Source organism: Protopterus annectens, chromosome 4.part1 (assembly GCF_019279795.1).
Source record: "Protopterus annectens isolate FY-2018-M chromosome 4.part1, PAN1.0, whole genome shotgun sequence".
NCBI classification, from domain to species: Eukaryota; Metazoa; Chordata; order Ceratodontiformes; family Protopteridae; genus Protopterus; species Protopterus annectens.
The window spans coordinates 363,614,502-363,640,779 of NC_056734.1; the positions used below are offsets into that span (position 1 = coordinate 363,614,502).

The 26,278-nt window shown below is 38.7% G+C and overlaps 1 protein-coding gene across 1 annotated transcript in view; it reads left to right on the forward strand.

Moving 5' to 3' along the window:
* CCDC39 (coiled-coil domain containing 39) overlaps positions 1-26,278 on the forward strand; it is a 1,972,012-nt gene that overhangs the window by 29,764 nt on the left and 1,915,970 nt on the right. Inside the window, exon 2 of the mRNA XM_044070181.1 lies at positions 20,095-20,214. Within this exon, the coding sequence (XP_043926116.1) occupies positions 20,095-20,214 (120 nt within the window). The remainder of the gene's footprint in view (positions 1-20,094; positions 20,215-26,278) is intronic.

Genomic DNA, 26,278 nt, shown 5'->3' on the forward strand with positions numbered 1-26,278 from the left:
CTGCAACCATGAAGACCTCCTATAACTGTACTCTATACAAAGTGTCTTCTACAACCTCTAGAGCACTCATCAAACATGACACAAAACAAGACACACACTGCTACAGCCCACTGTGTCTCAACTTGTAAGCCTATAAAGCATACCACTACACAACCTAACATTTTGGTCATGGGAGGTCATTGTGAGACCCACCGATTTCTCACTCACTAGGCTAAGTAAGAAGAGAGTTACAGTCAGCTGTTTATCACTGACTAGGATCTGTTAAGTCATGCATGCATGCACTCAGATCATTGGATTGCAAATACCAGTATGACTGTTATCATAGTCCATGTGGATGTAAATGACCTGAGACATACCTTTCTAGACTGTATAAAGAGAGACATTGTGAAGCTTTCAGATTATGTGTCCTGGGCTGACATGAGCTTAGCATTGATCAGCATTCTACCTGATGCTACAATATGAAGAAGATGACTGACTGTAATAACTTAGTTTTTGGTATCATTCCGGGGGGTATAATATTTGTCAGCATGGGAGGATTTGGTCAGCAGACCCTGCTGCTTTGCCAGGGATGGTCTGCACCCCTTCTCACTATGCTTTTGAATATTGGCTAAAACATTGTCTTCCCTTTTTTATCATTTTAGGCTGTTCCATACTGAGAAAACTTCTGATATAGCAAAACCAACCTTAGAAAACCTAAAGGTGTTACTGCGCAATACCAGGAGCCTGAACAAGAAACTCCAGTCCCTTCAAGCTCTCAGTGAGATTACCAAGATATAGTTTAAATCAGCAGAAAGCAATCTGACAGTGCAGGGCTGCAATGCCTTCCACACATTTAGACCAGATACTTCACAGGTAGGGACTAAGGGTGGAGATGTCACAACTTACATCATAAACAGTTGTACCTCAAGGCTGGGCAAACAGAATGACATGTTTGAGCTTTAAAAACAACATTTAGACCAGATACTTCACAGGTAGGGACTAAGGGTGGAGATGTCGCAACTTACATCATAAACAGTTGTACCTCAAGGCTGGGCAAACAGAATGACATGTTTGAGCTTCGCCATGTCCATATCACCTTAGGCAAAGTCCTACACCATATCATTGCAAGCTGTAGCCCCTCCCCCGACCCAGGAAATCCATACAACATAGATAAACTTACTGGAGTCACTCGCATTTCATCCCAGTATCATATTCATGGCTGGCTTTAACTACCCTGCTATAAACTGGGAATCATGCACGACCACACATCTGCAGGCTCAGAGATTCTTGGACTTTGTCAGTACAAACACTCTGGATTAGATAGTTCATATGCCCACTAGGGGTGAAAACATACTGGATTTGGTCCTCACTAACATGGGAAAATGCTGCACCCTCCCCCATGTAGTGTCTACTCTGATGAGTTTGGACCAGTGTAATATCCACTCTGGTAAGTTCGGACCATAAAGCTGTCTCCTTCAAAATAGACAAAACCTGCTAACCCTGGGATGTTTAGTAACTATTCTAAGACAAACTTCCTACTACTAAGTAATAACCTGAGAAAATATCAAGCCCCCTCAAACCCTGAGAAAACTGCTGCCTATGTGGAGGTAGTAGTAGGCTAGTAAGAAAATCATTCTATGTTGTGCAACATATAAGCAAGGGAATGATCTAGGTCCAAGAAAATTATCATTCCATTGTATTGGGCACTCATCAGACCAATGATTGAGCACAACACATCCTTCTGTATGTACCTGACCAGGCACATGCTACAACTGGAACATGCACAGAGGCTCCTCACAAAAAAGATACAGGGCATAAACAACATGTCATCCACAGATCACCTCAGTGCCTGATCCTGTACTTTGCCTTCTACAGACTGTTGAGGTTTGATCTATGCCAGTCATACAAGGCACCCTTGGATCCTGCTCTAAAGCCCTTCTGCATATCCACAAAACAGATATCATCAGAAATACCTGATCTAAGTCTTGCAACAAAAGTAGGACGTGTTGGAGGGAAGGGTATGTTTCTAAGTGAATGCTCTTCCTCTAGAACAGGTTTTCCAGTTATGTGAATCAGAGATCTTCCCTAAACTAATTCAAGCATAATTTAGACCAGTAGATGGGGAGTCAGAAATTCCCCCTGGTTTGACATCTGTGTCTGAAATGGACAGAGGCAGCCTGTAAGTGCTTCACCTCCCTAGTCCTAGCCTAGTTATATCCCTTAGATAATGTTAAGGTCCATAAACATGTCATATATATCATTTTCAGTGTGGAGCTTGCTTGGCTGTTAATGCTGCTATTGTACTAAGCCTTTGTAGCCCCCCCCCCCCCCCCCTAGGATGGGCAAGCCAAAGTCAGCCAATCACTTTCATCTCACCCATTCAGTCCCTCCAGCACCATTCAGCACCCATGCTGCTTATTAGACAAGAGCTTTCTGGGGTGCAGTAAGAGCTTTATCCCTGTGTGCTATGGGGCCAGCTACCAGGTATCTGCATAAGACATGTTATTTTGGCTAAATGGCAGGGTCCATTTGAAGCAATTGAGAAAAAAACATAAATGAGGTAAATTACAGAGTTAGTTAAAAGACCAGGACAGATATACGACATCAACATTCTAAAACCAGGTAAGGAAGTACAAACTTCAATAGTTAATTTAGCAGCAGAGACAATTGAATGTGGTAAAGGAAGAAAACTGACCGTTGTAACTGCAGTTCAGCTAGATGTTACTCTGTCAAAACTGTAGAAACAAAAAATAAAGGAATTTCTTTTTATGAAACTGTGAAGTGTGTTTAGAACTGCCTATTGGGACTGATTTGATTCAACAGAGAGAAGGCTAACTTAAAACCCTGTTGAATGCTAAAGTAACAAAGAAAGGCAGTACAAGAATAAGTAAAAAAAATGCTTCACCTAAGTGTAATTGAGAAGTTTAAAAATGAGTGAAACAGCCCCATACTGCAAGTCATAAAACAGATGGAAAAACAGGTTCTGTATTGACTTTAGGAGTTGAACAGCATTTCAAAATGTAAGTGCTACTCTATGCTTTGGGTTTACTGTTAATAGAAAGGGTGGGGAAGGCAAAATTGTTTACATTAGACCTGATGAAAGGTTAGTGGCATATGCCTTTAAAAGAGCTGAGACTGCCAAAAAAAAGACAGCTTTCTCAATGCTAGAGAGATTATGCCATTATAATCCGTATAATGTTCTTTTTTTTTAATTTCTCCAAGTCTTTTGGTTTCCTAATACCATGGCGGGAATGGACACCAATCCTAAGCCAAAGTGTGATTAAAGTTCATGAAATTAGTATTGTTTCAATCTTTGATGTTAGCCAGAAGTGCTCTTCGCAGCACTTGCAATGTGCCCAGAATTGACCCATTCTGCAATTCATATGGAGTTACATGTATCAGTAGCATATCTAAGTGCATTGTAAGTTCTTTTTTATAAGACATGTTGCTCCTACTACTGTTGGAACTGCCTGGGTATCCTTCTTTCACATTGTCCTTGTTTCTGCCTGCAAATCCTGGTAATTTATGACTTTGTGTCTCTCTGTATATAAGACACTGTAGTCACTGGGTATAGCAATTTCAGTGATCAGTGTCTTGTTTTCCTCGACTAATATATCTGGTTTTCTTGCATCCTATTTTTTGAACTGTTGGTAATGGGTGGTCCCATGTGATATAAAGTTCATCATTTTCTATAATGCTTTGTGGCTCATGTTTCCAGTGTTTTTCAGCTACTTCAATATTATGTTTGCACAATCCCCAATAAAGCAGTCTTGCCAGATTATTATGCCTTTCAGTATACAGTCCTTCTGCCATTAGCATATCACAACCAGCAACAAGATGTGCGACTGTTTCCAATTCTGTTTTACAAAACCTGCATTTGTCTGTTTCTCCCACATGTTCAATGGCTTTGTAAACCAATGTGCATGTAGTCCACTATCTTGGGCTGTCAGTATTAACCTTTCGTCTTTTGGTTTAAATTTAGCTCTCCTTAACCATTCCTACTTTCGATCCTGATCAATGTGAGGTTGTTCCAAGAGTTTTCTATACTTGCAATTATATTTATGCATTTTCCACATTTCTTGCCTTCTCATCTGAGCCTTCACCTTATATTCTTTCTTTTGTTTTTTTGGCACATTCAGTTTCTGCCTGATTTTATCTACTTCTGGTTTGATTTTTATTCCTGCTTGACATCAATGTGTTTTTGCTAAGCTAAGCAGGGAGGTCATCTTAGACTTATTCTCCTCATGTTTTAAAACTTTCACTACATTTGGGTCTTGTGAAGTCAGCAGATAATTATGCAGTAATTCAGAGGAGGCCCATACCTCCTTCAGAATGAGGAATATATGGTCTTGATATACACTGATTTTTTTATAAATAATGTGAGAAAAATAAAGCATCCATCTTGTTTTCCTGTCCAACCTATCCAACACCTTTTTGGACCAGTCACTCACTCCAAAACTGTAAGTTAGGACAGGAAGAACAAATGGCTTTATAGCTTGGACTTTGTTCCTAGATGTCAGTGCTGTTTTCAATATTAATTTCAGTCTTCTAAAATATTCTTTACTAAGTTTTATTTACATTTGTTTATGTTTTACTGTTGGTCCTTCATCAATTCCCAAATAAACTCCTTCATGCTCAAGTTCTTTTATATCACATTCCTGTCCTAGACTGATGTTTTCTTAGTGCTCTGGCTTTCTTGTTTTGAAGATTGCTTTTGCACATTTATCAACACCAGATGGCATTCTTATCAGAAAAAGTTTTGACAACTCTTGCAGTTGTGCTTTCAGTTCCTCAACTGATGAACTATACATTTTTAAATCATCCACAAAAAAAGAAGACAAGTCTTTATACTTTGTTGTTTTCTGGGAGCCAAATTGTAGCCATGACCTAATCTGTTAGGTAAACAGCTCAATGAGTTAAGGACAATACAAAAGAGCAGCGGTGACAAGGAGTCGCCTTGGATTATCCCTTTTTAATTTTTATCCGTTGAATAATAATTTGCCCTTTATCATAGCTTAGGTGCAGTGTGGTTTACCACTGTTTCATGGTCACTATAATGTAATCGATCAGTGTCGGGTGTATCGTGTACATTTTTAAGCACTGTTTTTTACCTGAATGTGAGATACTGTCATGCTTCTTTTTTTAGTCTATCCACATTATATTTAGATTATTCCCCTTTTTATAGTTCTCCATTATGACTATTCAAGAACAAATAATACTTTGTTGTATATGACTTTTTTTGTTATCCTTTTGTTCATTTGTTAAAATAAGAGTTTTCTTCTAAGTGACTATAAACTCTGTTGGCAGACTTGTAGAAATTAAAAATTGTATAGTTTGTACATTGTTGGAAAGCAATTTATTGTCCTATAGTTTTTAGGATAGCTTGCTGGTTTGCTCTTAAGTAGGAGTATTGTTTTTCCTGTTGTTAACCAGGTTGGTGTGTTCAAGGTGCACATATAAATAGTTCATACTCTATGTAAATATGTTATTACTTTTAGCCAGAAGTAAGGTACTGTATCTGCACCTGGGGTTTTCCATTTAAGAGCTTTTCTTAACTTTGTTTCAATTTCCCTGGACGTTACTTCATCCCATTTCATATCCTGTATATTTGAACTTTTTATTCTTTCTCTTACTCTTTCTATCCATTCAGCATTTTTGTTCTGTTCCACAGGATCTTCATAGATGTTGTTGTATCTTTCGGCTTTTAGATATTTCTCCAAAATGTATCTGTTTCTTCTTTTTTTGGTGGTGTTTCAATTCCTTTTACGTTGTTTTCCAGTTCTCTATAAAACTTTTTTTGGGTTGTCAATAAATCACTTATTTTGTAGTTTTCCTTTATATTTATCATCCTATCTTCTAAGTTTTCCTGCTGTGCTAATATGTTTAGTTTATTATTTGCCATTGTGCACAGTAGATCCTGATCTGCTCTGATACTGCACATTGCTTTTATCACGTCTATCTTTCTGAGTATTTTTGTTGATCTATTCCCTCTTCTATATTCCACAAACAGTGACACTTTAGTTTTCTCTGGTCAGTAATTCCATGATCTCATTTTCCTCTTCCTTTCCCTTACTGCCCTGTGTTTTTGTGGTAAGACTTTATCTGTTATTAATCTAGCTGCACAGCTGGTAATGCACAATAATATATCCTATTTACTTTTGTTATATTGCATGATTCTCTATGAATAGCCCTAATTACTGTGTTCATTTGTTTTATCAACCTTCTAACTTTTTGGGTTTTATTGACTTTCTGTAGTCTATTTCTTTTGTTGATCTTAGTATGTCTGTCCATCTGTATTAAATCAAGCAACTCTTGAGATCATTTTCTTCTACACTGAGGACACATTCTTTGTTCTGCATTTCCTGCGGGCATTCTACAAAAGTTCCAGAGCATCTTCCTGTGCCACATTCTCTTCTATTTCATCCTGTGTCATCTGTTGGTCTTTCATATGGAAACTCACTAGCCTATCACTCCACAACATTGACTGCATCAGAGATGCCACAGTTTCCTGTTCCTTCCTTTGCTGTCAACTTCAACTGAGCTTTTGCACTGGTTTTCTGTGGAAGGCTCCAAATTATCTTCATATGGCAAGTGATCAGGTGTTTCCCGCTCAGCTGGTTTCTCCTTAATTTGGGGATCTGTTGCTCTATACTGCTGTCATGTTATCGGAGTTAGATTTTCTACACTAAATTCTTCATTTCGCAGGTAAACCATAACCTCAATTTCTATTTCTTTAACTTCTTCATTACTAATCCTCTCTTCTACTTTTCCTCTTTGTTTTCTTATTTTTTGTATTGTACAATTTTCCATATCTGGATGCTTTTGCCTATATTTCTCTTCAAATATCTTTGGTACTGCTCTTTTTGTATTGATTAGCTTTGCTTTCTCCTTTGCATAAATATTGCTCCATATTAAATTTCTCCCCCCCACCCCCAAGTCCATATTTCTGCTTCAGATGTCTCCTGCTCCTCCTGTTTCTCCTTACTTGGAGGAATCGTTGTTCCATCATGCTGTGACGTGTTAGACTTTCTACACTAAATCCTTCACTTTGCAGGTATTCCATGACTTCAGCTTCTGTTTTTTAACTTCTGTTTTGCTAATCCTTTATTTTACGTTCCCTCTTTATGATCTTATTTTTTTGTATTGTCAAATTTTCCATATCTGGATGCCTTTGTCTGTATTTCTCTATCTTTGAGGCCGCTTTTTTGTATTAATTAATTTGGCTTGCTTCTTTGCATAAATATTGCACCATATCAGATCTCTGTTTTTCCCATGTCCATATTTCCTTTTTATACCTTTCAAAAGTCTGTAGATTTTGTTCTTTATATTTTTGCACTTCTTCAGTCTCTCCTTTTTCCAAATGGCCCAAGATTTCTTTGTCTGGATAATATTTTTCATAAAACTGTTGTATCAATGAGCACACATTTTTATTTGAAGCATCTGACAGTTTTTCTTGTACAAGTATTTTCTTTCCTCTAATTTCTCTCTTAATCTGTTTGTATATCTACTGTCTGGAAATTCTGGGCTTCTTGCATAATAGTAACAATACATAATTTCTTTCTTATCCTCAACAGTCCACTCTCTCATCTTTACGGCTCTTCTTTGGCCAATCGGCTTTTGTGATTTTTGTGTACTACTGTTTCCTTCTACAATGGGCAATGGGGGGTGGCATCCTCCCCTTGAGCCTGGCCTAGCCTCATTGTAAGAATGTTTCTGTGTTTTGAGGTTTCTACACTGTCCTTTTTTCTATTTCTAGCAACAATGAGCTTACCAGGATTGGGAATTTTTATCCTGGGTCTTGTGAGCCCAGCTATTTTTTTATTCTTTAACCTGTTTCTGTCCATGGTATATACAATATACAATACAGACTATATATCAGTGTCATCTTGATAAGATTTTGTGAAAAAAGGGTCTGCCTCATAAAGGTACTCACCAAGACGTAAGGATGAATTTAATTCCAGCAATACTACTACTCTTTACTTACTGATTTATCATGTTTTCATTTGGCTCCCTTCCATTTGAGCTACATAATGTCCCAGCAAACATCTAAAGATTAATGGACTGAGTTGTGAAACCCCACAATGACTATGTTTCATCTTAGACAATGTTATGCACTCTGAGGATTGGGACTCATGTTTAGGTAAGATACAGGGTGTACCAGATTCCTTAAAGCAAGTCCAATTATGAATGTCTTCAAGAGCAAGTTGGGCATAATGGGGATTAAAGAGATAGGAATTGTTAAACCCTAAAAAGAAAAGGTGAAAGGAGTAAGAAATTGTCCTCTCCCAGAAACTAAAACACTAATGAGGGCATTTTTGGGGTTAGCAGGATATTATTGGATGTTAATGCCCTGTTTTGCAAAAACATGTCCCCTCAAAAACTTGAATGAGGGGAAGATGCCTCTCAAAATAAAGTGGTCATTAGAAGCATACAATATTTTTCAGCAGTTAAAAGAAACATTATGCCCAGAGCCAGTTATAGCATCACCTAACTGTAGTAAATCATTTGTAGTCTACACAGATGCATCAGAGGTATGTACCATAGCAGTATTCTACTAAACTTTTAATGGAGAGGTGCATCCAGTCTATTTTCTCAACTGAAAACTAAGCAAAACAGTAGCTAGTTATTCTGTGGTTAAAAGAGAATGCCTAGCCATCAGGTTGTTACTTGATTACTAAAGGGATTATCTGTTAGTGAGCGGAGTCACTCTAGAAACAAACCATGCCCCTCTGGTCTGTTTACCTTTCCATCAGAATTGGAACCCAAAGATCTATAGGTGACCCTTGTTTCTGCAGCCATTCCATTTCAAAATCCAAAACAGGCCAGGCTCAGTCTACCACAATATGGATGACAAACAGTAGGTATGAAATTGAAGGTTTCAAGCTGGGGGGCAGAGGGTCTGATGTAACATAGTGTGATGATTCTCACCAAATGGAAGCATACAGATGACCCACAAATGTGCATAGTTATGCAAATAATGTTTTTAACAATGTTTAGAAGTCCGTTGTAAATAATGTTTCTTTAATAAAGTGTTTTTGTTAAACTGTACATTTTTTAATCATAAAGATAACTGATTATATAGTGAGAGAATGAAAGTAATACAAAAAGAGAATTGAAAGAAGTCCAGTCAGGGAGCAATTGTCTTTTGGGAAAGGAGATTTGGCATAATAGTTAAGGTCTTTGCCTCCCATGCACAAGCTACAAAGTTTGATCCTGACCTCCGGTCAGTGCTTGTTTGGAGTTTGCATGTTCTGCCCGTCTCTCTTTGGGGTTCCTCCCACCTCCGAAAAACATGCCGAGTGTTTCCATCTCAAACTCACCAATGAATGGAGCTTTGGACAGATGCAAAGACTCTATGTGGTGCCCTATGGGGGAAGATTTGTATACACCAACCACTTTGGGCATCTACTGTGGTGCACAATCTCCTCAAGATAGGAGAACATGGGTCACAGACTTCGCACCATGGCAGGGTTAGCCACTCAACGGTGTCAAATATGGCTTTAGGTGATTCAGTCATGTTGACTAATGTTTCCAAATGGGCATGGGTATTTGCCAGTGATAAGTGAGTTGAGGACCTGGCCTACACCGACCTATGCCAGGGACCAATGTGTGCCTGACATAAAGCCCAGCACCCCTTGGTCAATAAGCTACTGCCTGGCTGATGTCCATTTGCCCAGCCTAAGTTACCTGGGATAGCTCTGTTGAGTGAAAACTGGATGTACTCCAATCAGCCTGCCAAACATGAACTAAGAATTGCTAAACTTAATGTAGGTTCACTGAAAGAATAAAGCTTGGAAGTGGATGACCATGATGGTACAGAGGAGGCTGGACATCCTATGTATCCAAGAGGCAAGATGGAAGGGCAGTGCAGCAAATTCACTTGGCTTGACATTCAGAGTCTACTACTCAGGAGGAGAGCAAACTGGAAGTGATGTTGAAATTGTAGTAAGAGCAAGGCCTTCAGAAGGCAGTGAGCGATGTCATCAGAATTAGTGACAGATTCATGATAAACAGTCTCCAGGGTAATGATAGGGCAGTATTCATAATCTCTGTTTATGCTCCACTGCAGGGTTGTGATAGCGAAGAGAAGAGTACATTCAGACGGCAGTTGCAGGACCTACAAGATAAAGCAGGACAACATGAATTGCTGTTGATATTGGATGATTTGAATGTACATATCAGGACGTATAGAATATATATGAGGACTGCCGGGGTTCACATGGATGGGGTGACAGGAATAAAGAAGGATAGGCCTTTCTAGACTGTCTGGAAAATGTGTTGATAATAGACAATATATGATTCAGAAAGAGAGAAAGTCAAAAGATCATCTTAAAGAATGGCCAACGTGCAACTCAGGTAAACTTCCTCCTAGTAAGGAAAGGGCAGTGGGGTAGAATCAGTAGTTTGCAGAGTCATCTCTAGTGAAACAGTTGGCCCACAGCATAAACCAGTGGTTGCCACAATCAGCTGCTAGCTAGAAGGCTCTAAGGTCAACAGAAACCAGGCTGAAGACCTGGAAGTTGACTGAAGTGAAAGTACAACAGTTCAAGGAATCGGTTAGGGCTCTAGCACCTGAAGAAGCGGAGAAAATAGGTAGAGGTGAAGAAGAAGAATGTCAGCATTTCAAAACAGCATGTGTGAGGACTACAGAGGAGATAAGTGGTTGAGACATGTATGGAAATAAAGTATGTAAGGAAAGCTGGTGGTGGAATGCAGAAGTCCTGGAAGTCATTAGAGTGCAGGAAAAGTGGGTTATAGAAAAGACTGTCCAGGCTAGGAAGGAATACTGGTTGGCTAACAGAGGCTAAGAAAGGAGTTGCAGTAGCAAAGAACAGGGCTATGCAGGCACTCTTTCAGTTTCTGGAAAGTGACTCGGTATGTGGCACAAAGAAACTATATCAGGTTGCAAGGCAAAGACAAAAAGATAAGGAAGATAGTTAGGTACCCTTCCTAAGGGATACTAGCAACAACCTTCTCACCAGTCCACAGGACATCAAAGGCAGACGGAAGGGAGACTTCCAGCAGCTTCTGAATGAAGAAACCCCACAGAGGCTGTACCACCCCAGTCACAGCCTACGATGAGTGAAGAAGAGGAACCCACCCTACAAGAAGAAAAATAGCACTAAGGAAAATAAAGTCAGGGAAAGCAACAGGCTCAGATGAGATCACAGCAGATATGATAAAGATGCTGGGTGAGATAGGGGAGAAATGGCTTCTGAGGGTACTCATAGCAGTGTGGAGAGAAAGACGTATCCCAAATGACTCGAGAATAAGCATACTCATGCCAATGTACAAGAACAAAGTGGACATCGACAGTTCTTGGCAGTACGGTGGTATCAAACTCCTGTCACATTGCATAAAATAGGTATGCAGAGTAGTAGAAAGTAAGATGAGAGATGAGCAGCTCGAATTCAGATCAGGCTGCCGCACAACTGACCTAGTGTTTGCAGTGAGACAGATAGTTGAGAAAAAGATGGAGATGAGGAATGAGTCCAGTTGAGCATTCCTAGACTTGGAGAAAGCATACGACAAGGTAAAAAAAAAATCTTATTTGGGCAGTCCTGTGGTGGTTCGAACTCTTGGAAACATTGGTATAATTAATACAGGCTATGTACAAAGATCCAATGACTTGAGTAAGAACATTGTTTGGTCTCACAGAAGGGTTCCCAGAGGGAATGGGTGTACATTACAGTTCAGCTGTGAGCCCACTGCTATTCATACTGGTAATGGATTACATTAGCAAACAGGGTGGCGGGAACTGATCAATAAAATTGCTGTATGCAGGTGATGTGGCATTACAGGCAGACTCTGAGCAAGAACTTCAACAAAGGACAGGGGAATGGAACGCAGAATTGAAGGCACATGGGATGAAACTAAGTACAGATAAGACACTGGTAATGGCAGCAAATTGGGGAAATTAGAAGAAGTTGAGGATTGAGATAGAACAGCTTTGGGTATCTGGTAGGGGTGGTTGAGGAGAAGGGAAGTCTGAATGAAGAGGTCAAAGCTAAAACCAGAGGGGCCACAGCTAACTGGCATAAAGTGTCAGGTTAAGTCTTTGGCAGAAGAATGCCAAAGAAGCTGAAAAGTAAGGTGTATAAAACAGTGGTGCAACCAGTACTACTGTATGATACAGAAACCTGGACAGTAAAGGAAGAGAAGATGAGGAAGCTAGAGGTGATGGGAATGACATGCTTGAGATGAGTGGTAGGGTACATGTTGTGGGACAACGAAATGAGGGCATAAGAGCAGAAGGAAGAGTAGCTCCAATTGCAGAAAAGATCAAAGAGAACAGATTATAGTGGTTCAGGCACATGTGCAGAAAAGCATAAGACAATCTGGTGAAGAAGATTTGGGACAGACAGGAAGAAGATAAGAGGAAATGAGGGTATCCAGCAAAGAGGTGGATGGATTGTGTGAGAGAAGATATGCGAGACATGAGTGCCAAAGAAGGCAGGAGTATGGCATCAAATCGAGAGAGATGAAGTCAGTTAACACAACACCCTGACCCCATGCAGAAAATGTGGAAGAAGAGGGTGGATGATGATATATATAATGACTTGGTGCCCAGAGCAGTAGCTCTGTGAGAGATAGTCAACAACAGTGAAGGAAAACCATGAAGACAAAGCTGGAAATTGCTCCTGTTGGAGTAATGCATAGAAATCTGCCAGCACAGACTGCTTCTCAGCAGTGTAAGACTGCGATAGATACTTGTTGTTCCTTTAGTTAAACCACAAGACTTTGTTTTGCTTGGAAGAACTTGACTTTAATTTCATTTACTTATAATAAATTGCATTATTCATATTGAAACTGGTGGTCTCAACTGCTTTAATATTTTAATCTTCCACATAATGTGTTTGACCCTAACTTTTGGTAAGATATTAATTTCAGGTGAAAGTTTTTGAGCTGCACTCTGTCTTCTCACACTACAAGCTGTTACACGAGAGAGGAAGATAACTATTTGCTAGATCATTATCTTAACCACGGCACTGTTTCTTGTGCGTGTCCTCTTTGTTAGTGCTAATTATTGGATTTGAGATATTTTGATTTTCTGCCTCTTGTACCACCACAACCCATACACGAGTATGAATCTGTAGTCTTTGATTCTTCTTTCTTGTGAGTAACCAAGTTGCAGCACTAAAGAAGATGAAACGTTCCTTTAAAGATACCTATCTGTGGGCCATCTTCTAGCACTAAATATAGACTAAAAATACTAAAGGATAATTTTACTAGCATATTTCTGTCTGTTCAGCACATATGGTTGTCAGTGTGGGCTGCCCTAGGTTATACATCTTTATGCTTCTTCCCTAGTGGGAGTAAATCCCTCTTTTATGAATTTGCTAGATAAAATAAATCTTAAATTGATATATTCTTGCTAGACCATCCTTCTTTGGCATTACCTAATGGACCTGCTCTCTAGCAGACTGCTATGATTTGCAGGTCCTGTCTGGCAGCTAGACTGTCTTTTTTATATTGTACATCAGTTCTCAGCTCACATAACTAAGCAGTGCTACTTCAGTTCATTCTAGTCCCCCCTTCTTTTTTTCCCATTTTCATTAATAAACTACCACTTGACCTCCCTTACCTCTCTCTTTTAGTTTATGTTGATGACATGGTCTTATTTCCCTCAAACCTGACATCCTCAGCTATACAGCAAAAACTACAGTCTGACTTCCTTCCTCTTATCACATGGCTTAATAACAAAAAGCCAAGCCTGAACACTTTCAAAACTAAAACAGTGCTGTTTGGTACCTCCCCTAAGTGGTAGAAAAATTCTCAGTCACTTCTTATCCATGACCATCTTGACAACAGCATTGATCAAGTTATCTCCAAGTACCTTGGTATGCGGCTTGATGATGTATTGAACTTTCACCTTCATCTAGTACAAATATGAAAGAAAATTAATTCCCTCCTATTTTTGGTCTATAAAATGTCCCCCTTTCTCTCCAGACCAGCCAAGAATGCTATAGGCAAAGGCATTCTGCTAGCATAGTTTGAAAATGGACTCCCACTGGTTGCAGCATACAAGAAAAATACCTCCACAATTCAAAGTATAAGCAACTCTGTCTGCCATTTCATTACCCTCTTTCATAGAAATGAGCATCATTGTATCATGTTTAATAAAGCCATTTGGCTACCTGTCCAAGAATGTGCAGCAACCTGCTTCTTGGATCCCAATTCTATAAGCTACTCATAGAACACTCCTGTCCTTCCCTTCCCACCAGCCTTTTCAGGCAACTCCCCCATTTACAATCTAAGAAGTTTTAACCATGCTGGTCCACTTCTTCACTGCCCCAAAACTAGACTTCTTTGCAGTAACCTTGCTTTCTCCATCCTGAGCCCCAAACTCTGGGAATCCCTCCCTACTAATGTTACAGACCTCACCTCATAACTATAATTTTGTGCTCAGCTTAAAGATCATCTCAGGTCCGATCAGTTTGCAAATGCTTTCCATATGGACACATCACTTAATTCCCCACTCTCCTCTTCACCAGGCAGACACCTTTATCTTCCTCACATTATTTCCATACACTAATTTGTGATATCTCTCCCACATTTTATATATATTGTATGTAGTTAATGTCTGTGTGCCCTTACTTTTGCTATCTTTTAAACTTTATGCTCTATTCCTTCATTATTTCTCTCCCCTCTTTTTCTTCTTCCCATCTTACCCTAACCATCCCTTCCTTTTGTCCTCTGTTTTGTGTACTTTGTTATTGATTCAATGCTATCTTCCCACAACATTTTATTTATATCCATAATACTTCTTGTTGACTTGCTTGTCTATTGTTATTTATATTTGTTCAGGCTGAGACTGAAATAGGTCCATTTGGTCAGTGCTCTATCCTGGATACCAAACTGGATAAATAAATAATACTGCTCTGTACATGGCTAAGCTAACTTATCAGGTACCACAGCCACTGGATCAAACTTTGCCTGACTGTATAAGTCTGTTGCTTACCACTACTGAGGAATAACATTTTCATAATCCTCCCATGCTATCTTTTATAGGACTTGTCCCTTGCTCTTATAAGATAGCTCCTTAGACTTCTACTTTTACCTCTTCCATAAAGTGTGTCTGTATATGTGATTTGAGAATCTCATTTATGTACACTTTCTGCATGGATTTCAATGTATATTTTCACAGGTGAGTATTAGGCAGTCAGTCTGCCGACCATTACAAGCATAGCCAAAAAAAATGTTCAGAAGTTTCCTTTAGCCTCAAGAAGAGCAAGACAAGATAGATCATGGGATAATTTGAGGCAGCCCATCCAGATATGTTGGTTTATCTTGAAGGTAGCAAAGGTGCTACTCTGCTTGTCATGTGATGAAGTTTGTTCCAGAGGTGTGGAATGCATTGGGATATAAATCTGTCAGGGTCTATATCAGTTGAGCGAAAACCCTATTATGCAAATACGAATATGTTGAACCATATTGCGTGAAGTACGTAAACCTCAAACGTCCAAAACCGCGAATTCCGAAATGTCGATTTGTTTTGGTTGGCCCATCTGAGGTATAGCTCCATAAGGTAAGTGTGCGATAGATAGGACTGTAGGGTTAGGATTTGGGTTAAGGTAAGTGCATTGATAGGTAATGTATGTAAGATTTAGTGTAGTGTTAGATGTAGGGTTTTTTTTAAGTGTATGCATGTGTGTTATTTATTTTGTTTGGGTGTATGTCTGTAGAGGAAGTGTGCGATAGTTATGGACCTTGGGGTTAGGGAGGGGTTAAGGATAGTGCATAGATAGTTGTGAATGTGGGGTTTAGTGTAGTGCTGGAAGTTGGGTTTTGTTAAATGTATGTATGTGGATTATTTATTTTGTTTGGGTGTATGTCTGTAGGGTTTGGTTAGTGTATGTATGTGGTTTATTTATTTTGTTTGGGTAGGTACTAAGTAGCGGGTGGTGGGGTTGGCCGACTATGATAGTTCGATATTTTATTTTTCCTGGTTTAGTGCATTCAGGAGTTTTGCAGTTCAGGGTATAGGGGTCAATGTTTAGGTATTCGCGTAAAGGGGGTTTCGCTCAACTGATGTAGACCCAATTTTTCAGACTAGTGTGTAGTATTTTTTTCTGCTGATGAAGGTTTAGTTCCTTTAAACTGGATATTTGAGGTACCATTCGTCCTGTGAGGAAATAGGAGGTCAAAGAGGGTTGGATATGGCATGGCTTGGAAGGCTAGATGTACATCTTCATGGAGGAGTCTATAAGAGACAGAGAGAGGAGGGCCCCCAATCTGTCCTGATAACTACATTTTTGAGACCACTAATCTTTTTAATCTTTTTAATTATGGATCTCTGAGGTCTCTCAGTTTGAGTAAATATGTGATATATTTTGACATGTACATCCCAAAAGATGCATTATGTTCAATAATGGGTCTGAAAAGATACAAGTACATGCAAAATCTATTGTTATATTCCAGAATTGCACAGTGGTGCAGTGGTTAACATTGTCACCTCACAGCAAGAGGTTCTCCGGTTCGATTCTCGGCTCGGGTGCCTTCTGTGTGGAGTTTGCATGTTCTCCCTGTGTTCGCGTGGGTTTCCTCCGGGTACTCCGGTTTCCTCCCACATTCCAAAGACATGCATCTGGAGCATTTCTCCCCGGGCCTCCACTGAAAACAGGCTCTGTGGAACCTAGTCGGACTTTCCCGGTCAACAAATGATAAATAAATAAATAAAATTGGGAGTATATATGACTTAACATCAATAGCTTCTTTTGATCTTGGAGATATATTGGTATTATGATTAATCACATGGCTTTAAGACCTTTGTTTTGAATAGAGTTAACATGATTAGAAAAGGATAAGTTTGGAGTAATTAGAATACCTGGGTCTTTATAGACACGCATTTCATTTAGGGTTTCCCCATCAAGTAATATATTGCATTTGACACTAGGTAAAACTGAAATTCATTATTTGCATTTGTTATGGCCAAGTCTTATCTGCCCAGTTACAAAACTCACTTGGAAACCCATTAATTGTTATTAACCCTTTTGCATTGTTTTATTTTGCAGTCATCTACATTTTGGAAATCCATCAATGTCTATTAGTAGGGCTTGTTGAAAGAAGTAGATTGAAAAGTTACTGTCAGAGGACTGAGACTATTTATTAAACATTTGGTGGAGAATAGGTTTAATTATCTCTCTTATACTATTAAATAATCTTGCAGGAATGTGACCTTAATGATTCGCTTGTCGAGCCCTGAGAAAAATTCAGTGGTACCTCAGGTCAGTCTGGACTCCTTATCTCTACTCTTTGTCTTTTCATATCCCAGTTCTGGGGTTTGTAAAGTGGGAGGTTCTATTGTGGGTAGACTAGTTCTCTTGGAATTCAGGTCTCCTCTTCTCCATTCCTCTTTAGTCTGTCATAACAGATTCTTCAGACCTGGTATGGGGAGCAGTGTACAAAAGGATTGAACTGTAAGGTCTGTAGAGCAAACGAGACAGAAAAGCATATGTCAGAGATAATTGCATTTATACATTCTTTGAAAGCCATAAATTGTCTCTGATCTCTGGAACCTTTTTGTGTTTTTACAGACAACATCACAACAGAGAGGTACAGTACTTGAATTTTTCCTCTCAGCAGACTTGCTGTTTCTACCTGGGAAGTAGTAACTCAGCTTAAACAAAATGCAAAGAACACAACTCACTGCTGAAGACGTTCTCACCAAAAAAACGAATAAATGAATACCAAAAGAATGAGAACAGTCACCACGAACAAATCACTTCTGTATACAAGTCCAAGGATAATCACAGTTAAGTCCAATAATGTCCACCATGAAAATGTAAAAAATCGTTTATTTGGAACGTAGGATGAGCGCTTTCGCATAGTTAGACTATGCTTCATCAGATACATTGTATCTGATGAAGCATAGTCTAACTATGCGAAAGCGCTCATCCTACGTTCCAAATAAATGATTTTTTACATTTTCATGGTGGACATTATTGGACTTAACTGTGATTATCCTTGGACTTGTATACAGAAGTGATTTGTTCGTGGTGACTGTTCTCATTCTTTTAGTAACTCAGCTTAGTTTGACTCTTCAGGCTTCATACATTCTCTCAGAGCAAAGCATTGTTGCAGTTGAGCTAAGCAGGACCAGAACAGTCTCTTACAAATGGAAAATGCACCTGAGTCTTCCAGGAATTGATCTAACTATGGAGGACATTTGAAACTGGCTGAGGCCACAAACTGAACTTACTAACATAAGACATGGATTGTTCGGTACCCCCATCCTGAAATCTTTTCAGTTGACTGCCTAGATGATAGAACTTTTATACTATTTAGGCAATTTTTTCATGAAGACATGCAGCAGCTACTGAAGGAGGCTAAAAAGTAAATGCTACTAGACCATCTAGGGCATTAGGGCCTGGGTGCCTAGGGTTCTTGATTATTTATGAGAGTCATTGATCTCTGGCCTTTCTTACTCTTCTGTGAAGATTCATCTTGTAGCCATTTCTGCTTGCCTTCCCTCAAATCCCCTATTTCTTCGTATTCTTAAGTCAAAGAGGTTTTATATATCCGATCACCTAGAAAATAGGTGGCTCCTTTTTGGGATCTGAATTTTGTGCTTGCGAAGTTTGCCCTTTTTCTGTTTTGAACCAGCTCATCAGGGTGATTTGTATTCTTGACTTGGAAGACTGTGTTACTCATTACTCTAACTTCTGTAAAAAGTGAATCTAAGTTACATACTCTTACAGTAAGTCAACCCTACCTCATTTTCCACAAGTACATTTTTTTTCGAGAGAACAAATATTTCTTTTATGCTTACAGTGGTTTGGGTTTTCCTTGAACCAATTTGTTAATCTCTCTCTGTATTTCTTCCAGAACCTAAAGTAAAGGGAGAAAGAATCTTGCACACTTTGGATGTCCACATGCAGCTCAGATGTTGCTTGGACAGAACTAAATCCTTCAGAAAGTCCAATCAACTGTTTGTTTCCTATGAAGGTAAGAAGAAAGAACAATCAGTGTCAAAGCAGACAGTTTCCATGAGATTGTCTTATGCTGTTTCTGCTGTTGCTGTTCTCATCATCGAGTCACTTCCAGACAGGGTTAGGTCTCTCTCTCTCAGTGCTTTTGCTTCTGTGTCTTTTTGAAGCTATTCTAGAGGCAGCAAGTTGGTCCTCTGTACATACTTTTGCAAAGAATTACAAACTGGATTCCTTTTCCAGGTCCAAAACAAAGTTTGCAAGGACCATTCTCCATGAGCTCCTGAATTTTTGAATTCTTTCCTTTTCCCTATATGTTTCTAAGCTATGGTAACTGACCCTAATAGCCTAGGCTACTACAACTGTGATCTAATGTTGAACATAGTACATAGTAAACTTACCATAATACTTAATGTTCTACTAGAGTGTGTTTCCAGTATCCCAGTCCCTTCCCCCATCCCCTGTGTTTTGTTTTTGATGTACTGCTAGTGAGTGGATATGTATACCCTTGTTAAATATATATTTTGTTGGATTTTTTATTCCTAGCATTTTCCTTTCATGGCTATAGCCTCCCGTTATGAGGCAAGAAAGCTCTGAAGATTTTTGGAGCTCAGATTCTCATTTTATGTGGCTATGCTTGAGCCTGCAGCAGTTAGAGCACAAACGGCTGTTGGTTATAGCCTTGACAAGATATAACCCAAGTAGCTTAGGCTACTGCAAAGGTATTCTATTAGAACATCTACTGTTATGACAAGTTTACTTAAACAGCTGTAGTTTCTCTGTCAGCTTGATACATTAGAAATGTCTAGATGGGCTCTCCTTTTGTGGAGTACATGAGCACCTTGTATTATGTATGGTTGCGCATACTTAATTTCATTTTGGTTGATTAAGCATTGGATTTAATTTACATACAGAGATTGAAACACAGATGATTCACACTGGGCTTGATTCCAGTTTATTTATGTTTCCCCATTTTTTGGATGCCTGCATTAAGCTTCCAGGTCATCATTTTATCTATTGGACCTAATTCTCATCTCTACTTATATTAAGCATTTTGAAGAATCTAAAGGCATATAGTGTGGTTTTTCTGAGAATGTGTTTTTCTTGTTTAGAAACTACTGTAAAAATATTTATTCTGATAAGAACAGGTATAAGCTGAACTAAATACACTTCCTTGCTAATACAGATGCAGAAAAGACAAAAAGAAAAAGCAAATCTGGAAAACAGATTGAATGAGTATGAAGACCGTATCCATGCTATGGCTGAACACCTGAAAAATGTCAGGCAAGAGTTGACCCATACACAGGTATGTAGCTTTAATTACTGTGGTAAGTTATTACTTTTAGGAGAATAGCAAGAGTATGATTGCTACTGCAAAAACAAACATTATTAGGGACAACAGTAAGCTGTCTCTAAATGTCAAGAGCTGATAATATACTTGTTTGTATTTTGATAAAGCTCATCTGAAGTATAGATGTAGATTTATGACCGTCATGTCTGAATATTAAACATCAGTGTTACTGATTAGCATGGCTGATTTAGACTTCATTGAGCATAGATTTGCTAAGTCAATTAATATACCCTTCTTTAACTTACAGTTCTTTATTAATCATAGCACTTAAGCCTAATATATCATTTGGTCTGCCTTCACATTAATCATAGCACTTAAGCCTAATATATCATTTGGTCTGCCTTCACTGTTTACTGGTATCTTCCATTTTTATTTTCATTTATCAGCCATAAATTGTAGACTGACTCCCAGTGAACCATTGCTTTATAGTGTTAAGCGATTACCTGACAAAATTTCAACTGCCTCCAAACCCTGAGAACACAGCTGCCTCTGCAGAATTGTACACAGACATCCTGCACAGTCATATGCTGATAGATGCATACAGACAGGTGTGACTACCAAAAACAAGTCCAGAATAACCTCGAAAAACAAACCACCTTGATGGGATCCAAACATAAGTAGATTGTATGACAAGGAAAAAAGCCATAGCTAAAATTAGGAAGTGCAAGGCCCAGCAGGATAAAAACTCTGTCATCAGGCTAAACAAACAAAGAATTAAGAGGGCAAATTAAGTCTAACAAAGCCAGTTTTAAGGTAAAGATAGCCTCCCAGGCCAAGGACCAGCCACAAGGCTTTCTTTAGCTATGGTCAAAACCGCAAAGGCAGAACTCTTGAGTAATATTGCCACTTGCATGGAGCTGGAAGATGTAGCAAATCTGCTGGCTGACAAACTCAGCTTTAATTTTACACCCTCCCAAATAATACCATCAAGCATAACCTCCTCAACTAGGGAACGGGTCCTAAATGCTCTGACTAAGGTGAAGAACGCAGCATCAATGGGCCCTGATAATATCTCAGGATACCTACTAAATAGCCTGAAGCATGACCAGTCTGGACCACTGGAGTCACCATTTGACCATAGCCTTGAGACAGGCTTTGTACTATGTGAATGGTGGACTGCAGTTGTCATCCCTTTTCAAAGGGTGGTCCATAAATGGACCCTGGGAACTACAGACCCATAAGTCTGACTAGTCTCGTACGCAAAGCCATGGAAAGAATCATCATGGATATGATTAATAATGACATTGGAAACCTTCAGACACAGGTTCCAACCCATTTTGGCTTTGTCAAACATAGATCATGCCTAGTCAGCTTGGTGGACTTCTTTGAAAAAGTCACTAAGGCAATGGATGAGGACAAAACAGTGCATACTGCCTGCCTAATACATTTCTTATAATACCCCTCTCTGGCATTGTAAATAGACGCACAGAATTAGGCATTAACCCCTATGTTATGTGCTGGATAGCCATCTGTCTCTCATATAGGACCCAGGAAGGAAACCACATCCCCAAAGAGGCTGGTCACTAGCGGAGTTCTTCAGGGCTCTGTGCTGGACCCGCTTCTTTTTGGTATTTACTTCTTGGAAGTCAAAGCCATTGTCAAAGGCCACTCCAGACAATAATATCTTATAGGCAGGACTAACACAGACAAATGACTGGTTCTAAAACCACATCTTAAAACCTTTATGCCAATAAATGTGTAATAGTACCCTTTTGGAAGTCGTGCATCCTAGGAAACTACCTCATTGACAACAAGCCCCTAAGAGTGGCCCCAGTACTCGGAGATTTGGGGACGTATGTGGATATTAACTTGGCTTTTGACCAACATGTGTGTTAAGGTAGTAAGGAAATTTTTCTGTGTTGCTCAACCTAGAAGCAAGGGCATGGCATTTAGATCCAAGGAAATCATTGTTTGTCTGTATTTGGCCGTCATCAGACCCATCATTGAGTACAATGCCCCGCTTTGTTATGTTCCTGAACAGGCACATGCAGCAACTGGAATGTCCACAGAACTTTCTCACAAAAAGAATACAGGGTGTAAATAGCATGTCCTGTGCAGATAGCCTCAAAGTCCTATCTCTGTACTCTTTTTCCTACAGACTGTTGAGAGGTGATCTGTGCCTGGCATACAAAACATCCTTGAATCCCACTCTGAATGACCTTTCCCCATCTGCAAAACCAATAGCATTAGAACTTCTGCATCTAAGGAGTTAAACTTTGCTTGCAACTTAAATAGAACATGCTGGAGGGACAGGTATGTGTCTCAGAAAATTCCCATCCTTTGGAACAGAATTCCTATCCATTTGAAGCAGATTTCTTCCCTAAACCTATTCAAGCATAACCTGGACCAAAGGAAGGGAAATCGGAAATTCACCCCAGGTTTATCACCTGTGTCTCTAATGGACAGAGGCAGTCTGGAAGTCATACAGTGTCTTACATATATCCATTAATGTAACACCTAAGGTTCCTAAAAACTTGCAGGCTATATTTGGGATGCATGTCTAGGCTTATAAGTGTCCCAGTGGTCGTTAGCCTAGTATACACCTATGAACCTATAGAAACCTGTTTCCACTTGGATGTATGTCACATCAGCTGATGGCTTTATTGTTATCATTTCTGTTTGTGCTGAAGTATGCCTTAGTCATGCTTTCCAGGATTTGATGATGATTTTATTTTAAATTACTTTAATTTGAGAAGTTTGGTTTTGTACACTATCAGGACTTCGAAGAGTTAGTTGATACCTCTTATCCCACTTCGTGTTTAATACATTATCATTTCCGATTCTCTTCTGGCAGTACTTTTATTGCGCTTGCTATGATTTGTACTTTGCTTACAACCCAGAAAAGATGTCTTGGGTGATACCCTGCACTGCTGCCCTTCCTTTGGAACTTCAGTGGGATACTTTGCTGTAACAGGCTTTTTTTGAATAATTATCTGTTTATTACATCTTTTCAGCAGTAAACATTGCATACAAATACAGTCTGGTCATACAAAAAGCAAACAGGACATCACAATAATTAACATAAATGGCTGGTCCACCAACATCTTAAATTATACATAACCTTGTAATTAATGTGTTCATCCATAAGTATGTGCATATTTGTTCAGTAGTGAATTCCCTCAACTCAGTTCATCAAGCAGAGGCAGGCCATAAACTTTGCATTAAAAAGCAATAAAAACATGTTTACCATCTTGAGTCATTAAGCAGTAATCAGAAATTTATAGCAAGGCCATTCTATTCATTCCCTAGCTTTTTTGTAAACTAGCTTCCCTTGTCTGATATGGCCTTTACAGAAATTCACATAACTTTCTGACATATATGTTACAGGCATAAAGCTAATTCTGCCTCTGCGTTCCCACTGTCTTCAGTACTACTACTATTTTCTGCTTATTTCTGTTTATTCCATGATATTATGTAAGCTGAAAAGCTTAAGCATTTAATGTTTAATACATAAGGTGACAGTCCTTCTCCCTCACCTTTATTAAGAAATTCTTGCTACCATTAAAACTATTGCCTATAAGACTGTTGACTTTAATATTGCCTTGTTTCTAGACTGCCAGACATGGAAACACATCCGTCTAACCTTATTTTATTTACATTTAAAAATTACTTACTAAACTCTAAATAAGTTATCTTAAATACTAGATGTATAACAGTTTACCTGAAAGAGTTTAGGTCCTTTATTAACTGACTTATGCTCCATCTCATACACCCTCCCACTGCCAAGCTTTTATGTACTATGGTCTTCTGATAACAGTAAAACTCAGCAGACTTTTTGCATCCCTTGATCACTCCCCTCATTGGCTTCATTAGTAAACAACATTTTTATTTGTGCAGTAAGCAGTTCTATAATCTCATCATTGTATCATACTGAATGATCTAGATACAGTGATTGTTTAGTCACATTGAAGTAATTATGTGTTAGTGGCATAACTGAGTCAAGGACCTAGGATGATATCCCACATCATCTTCTAAAATATTGTACAGAATCCATAACACCCATTTTTACCCAAATCCCTTATTGCATCCTTTGCCTGTCTTAGTTTTAGTCTACATTACATATTATCATGCAACATATTAAGCATTATAACATCTTTGTTGACTTTCCCCTCCCTTCTGGAATCTAAAGTACTGAAATTCCAGGTTTATGATTGCATAGTTCACCAGAATTTCACGCATGTACACTTAGAACAATAACAGGATTATTTCATTATAGGACTGTTTTTGCTGTCTAACAACTCACATGATAGCCTTCATTTCAGATTGCTCATCACTGAAACAAGTAATACTCTTTCAGTCCTAGTCGAGATAAGTAAGGCCTGCCATAAGTATCGTTGAGTATTCAGACCTGCTAGTACACTGACTTGTTTTCAAGTAACATTAAAAATACAATTTCAGTACTAATCCTGCTTTATAAAGCTCACTGTTAATATTTTTGGAAGTTTTTGACAGTGGTGACTATAGGAAGAAAGAATTTCAGACTCCTTTAAAATGATCAATTTACTCAGTTGTCCATATTTTGGATGAAAAACTTCACCCTACATTTTTATCTGCAAGCACACCAACCATAAACATACTGTATATACTGGTGTAAAAGTCTACCTCTTGTCTAAGGTGAAGAGCGGTCCGCTAATGTTTGGTAATGGATTTTTACATGCCGAATTACCAGCCCTGACGCACAACCTTCAATGAAGGCACGCCCATTCACGCATGCCTCCACACAGAAGACGCTCTAGCTGAGAATCGAATGCGACAACGTCTTGCTGTAAGGTGACAATGCTACCGCAGCACCACTACCCCGGGCCAATTTTTGAGACTAAAATCCCTATAAAATATATTAATCCATGTACATGTCTAAGTGATAAAAATTAATATGGTGTCTTGAATTATACAAAATGGGAAACTGTAACTGTAAAAAAAAAAAAAAAAATGTTTGTTTTTTCATTTAATTTGTACACGTGCTTCTTCCTTGAAGTATCATTATATTAAGTATATATTATACAAAGATATGGTACATAAGAAAATAAACACAAATATGTTACTGTTATCTTCTGGGACATTTTTGTATTGCAGATATTTTTATTTTTCTTGGCAAAGCACCAGATATAATGACACCTGTGGGCAGTATTAAGAGTACACTGTAGCCATAGCAGTGATCCATTCTTTTTTTTTTTAATTGTAATTGCGGTGATCATGGCGTGGTGTATAGTTGTTAAATGATGGCAGTTGCATAACCAGAGGAAAACATTCATTGATATGGTTTGGTGGCAGGGCTGGCCTTAGCAATTGTGGGGCACATTTTGAACCATTTTGGTGGGGCTCCTCAGATGAATCTACACATCTGCCACCCCATCCTTCCCTCCACTTGCTGTCTTTTTGGACTTAATACTATTTCACATTAGATATCTGGAATATTTTTGGATTTAATACATGGAATATATATTATTGCTGTGTATTAAAAATAAAACATGTTAACATATCGTATGGCAAAATATAAGCTAATAAATTAGCACAGAAGTAAACTATTGGACTTCTGGATTACCTTCAAATTCAACATCTTGTGTAGATCCTCTGTCAGGGTCTGTTCAGCTCACTCAGGTACACTATAAGGAGCATAATCTGATGGGCCACTGAGGCCCTTTGTCTATGTGGTGTTTGATCAAGTTGAATGCACCCTGGCTTACCAGTAAGCATATTGTCAAACTCCTGTAGTATCGCTCAAATCTCCTGAACCTGGGTAGAAAATAGCTGTAAGTTTCTGCCTTATATCTCCTCCTTCCCACACTCAAGCTTTCTTTTTCTTTTATCTATTTAATGTCTCCCTTCTTTCATTTCTTCCTGTTATTTGACTTGCCTCTTAAGTTTTCTTCACATCTCATGCCCAGCAATTGTACATACTCAAAATAATTTGTTCTTTTACATTTTATTTTCTCCATAAAAGCATTAGACATGTACAACAGTGTACATGTATTGGTCATAACATCATGTAATATAACATTTTCATTGTGTTCATTTGTGC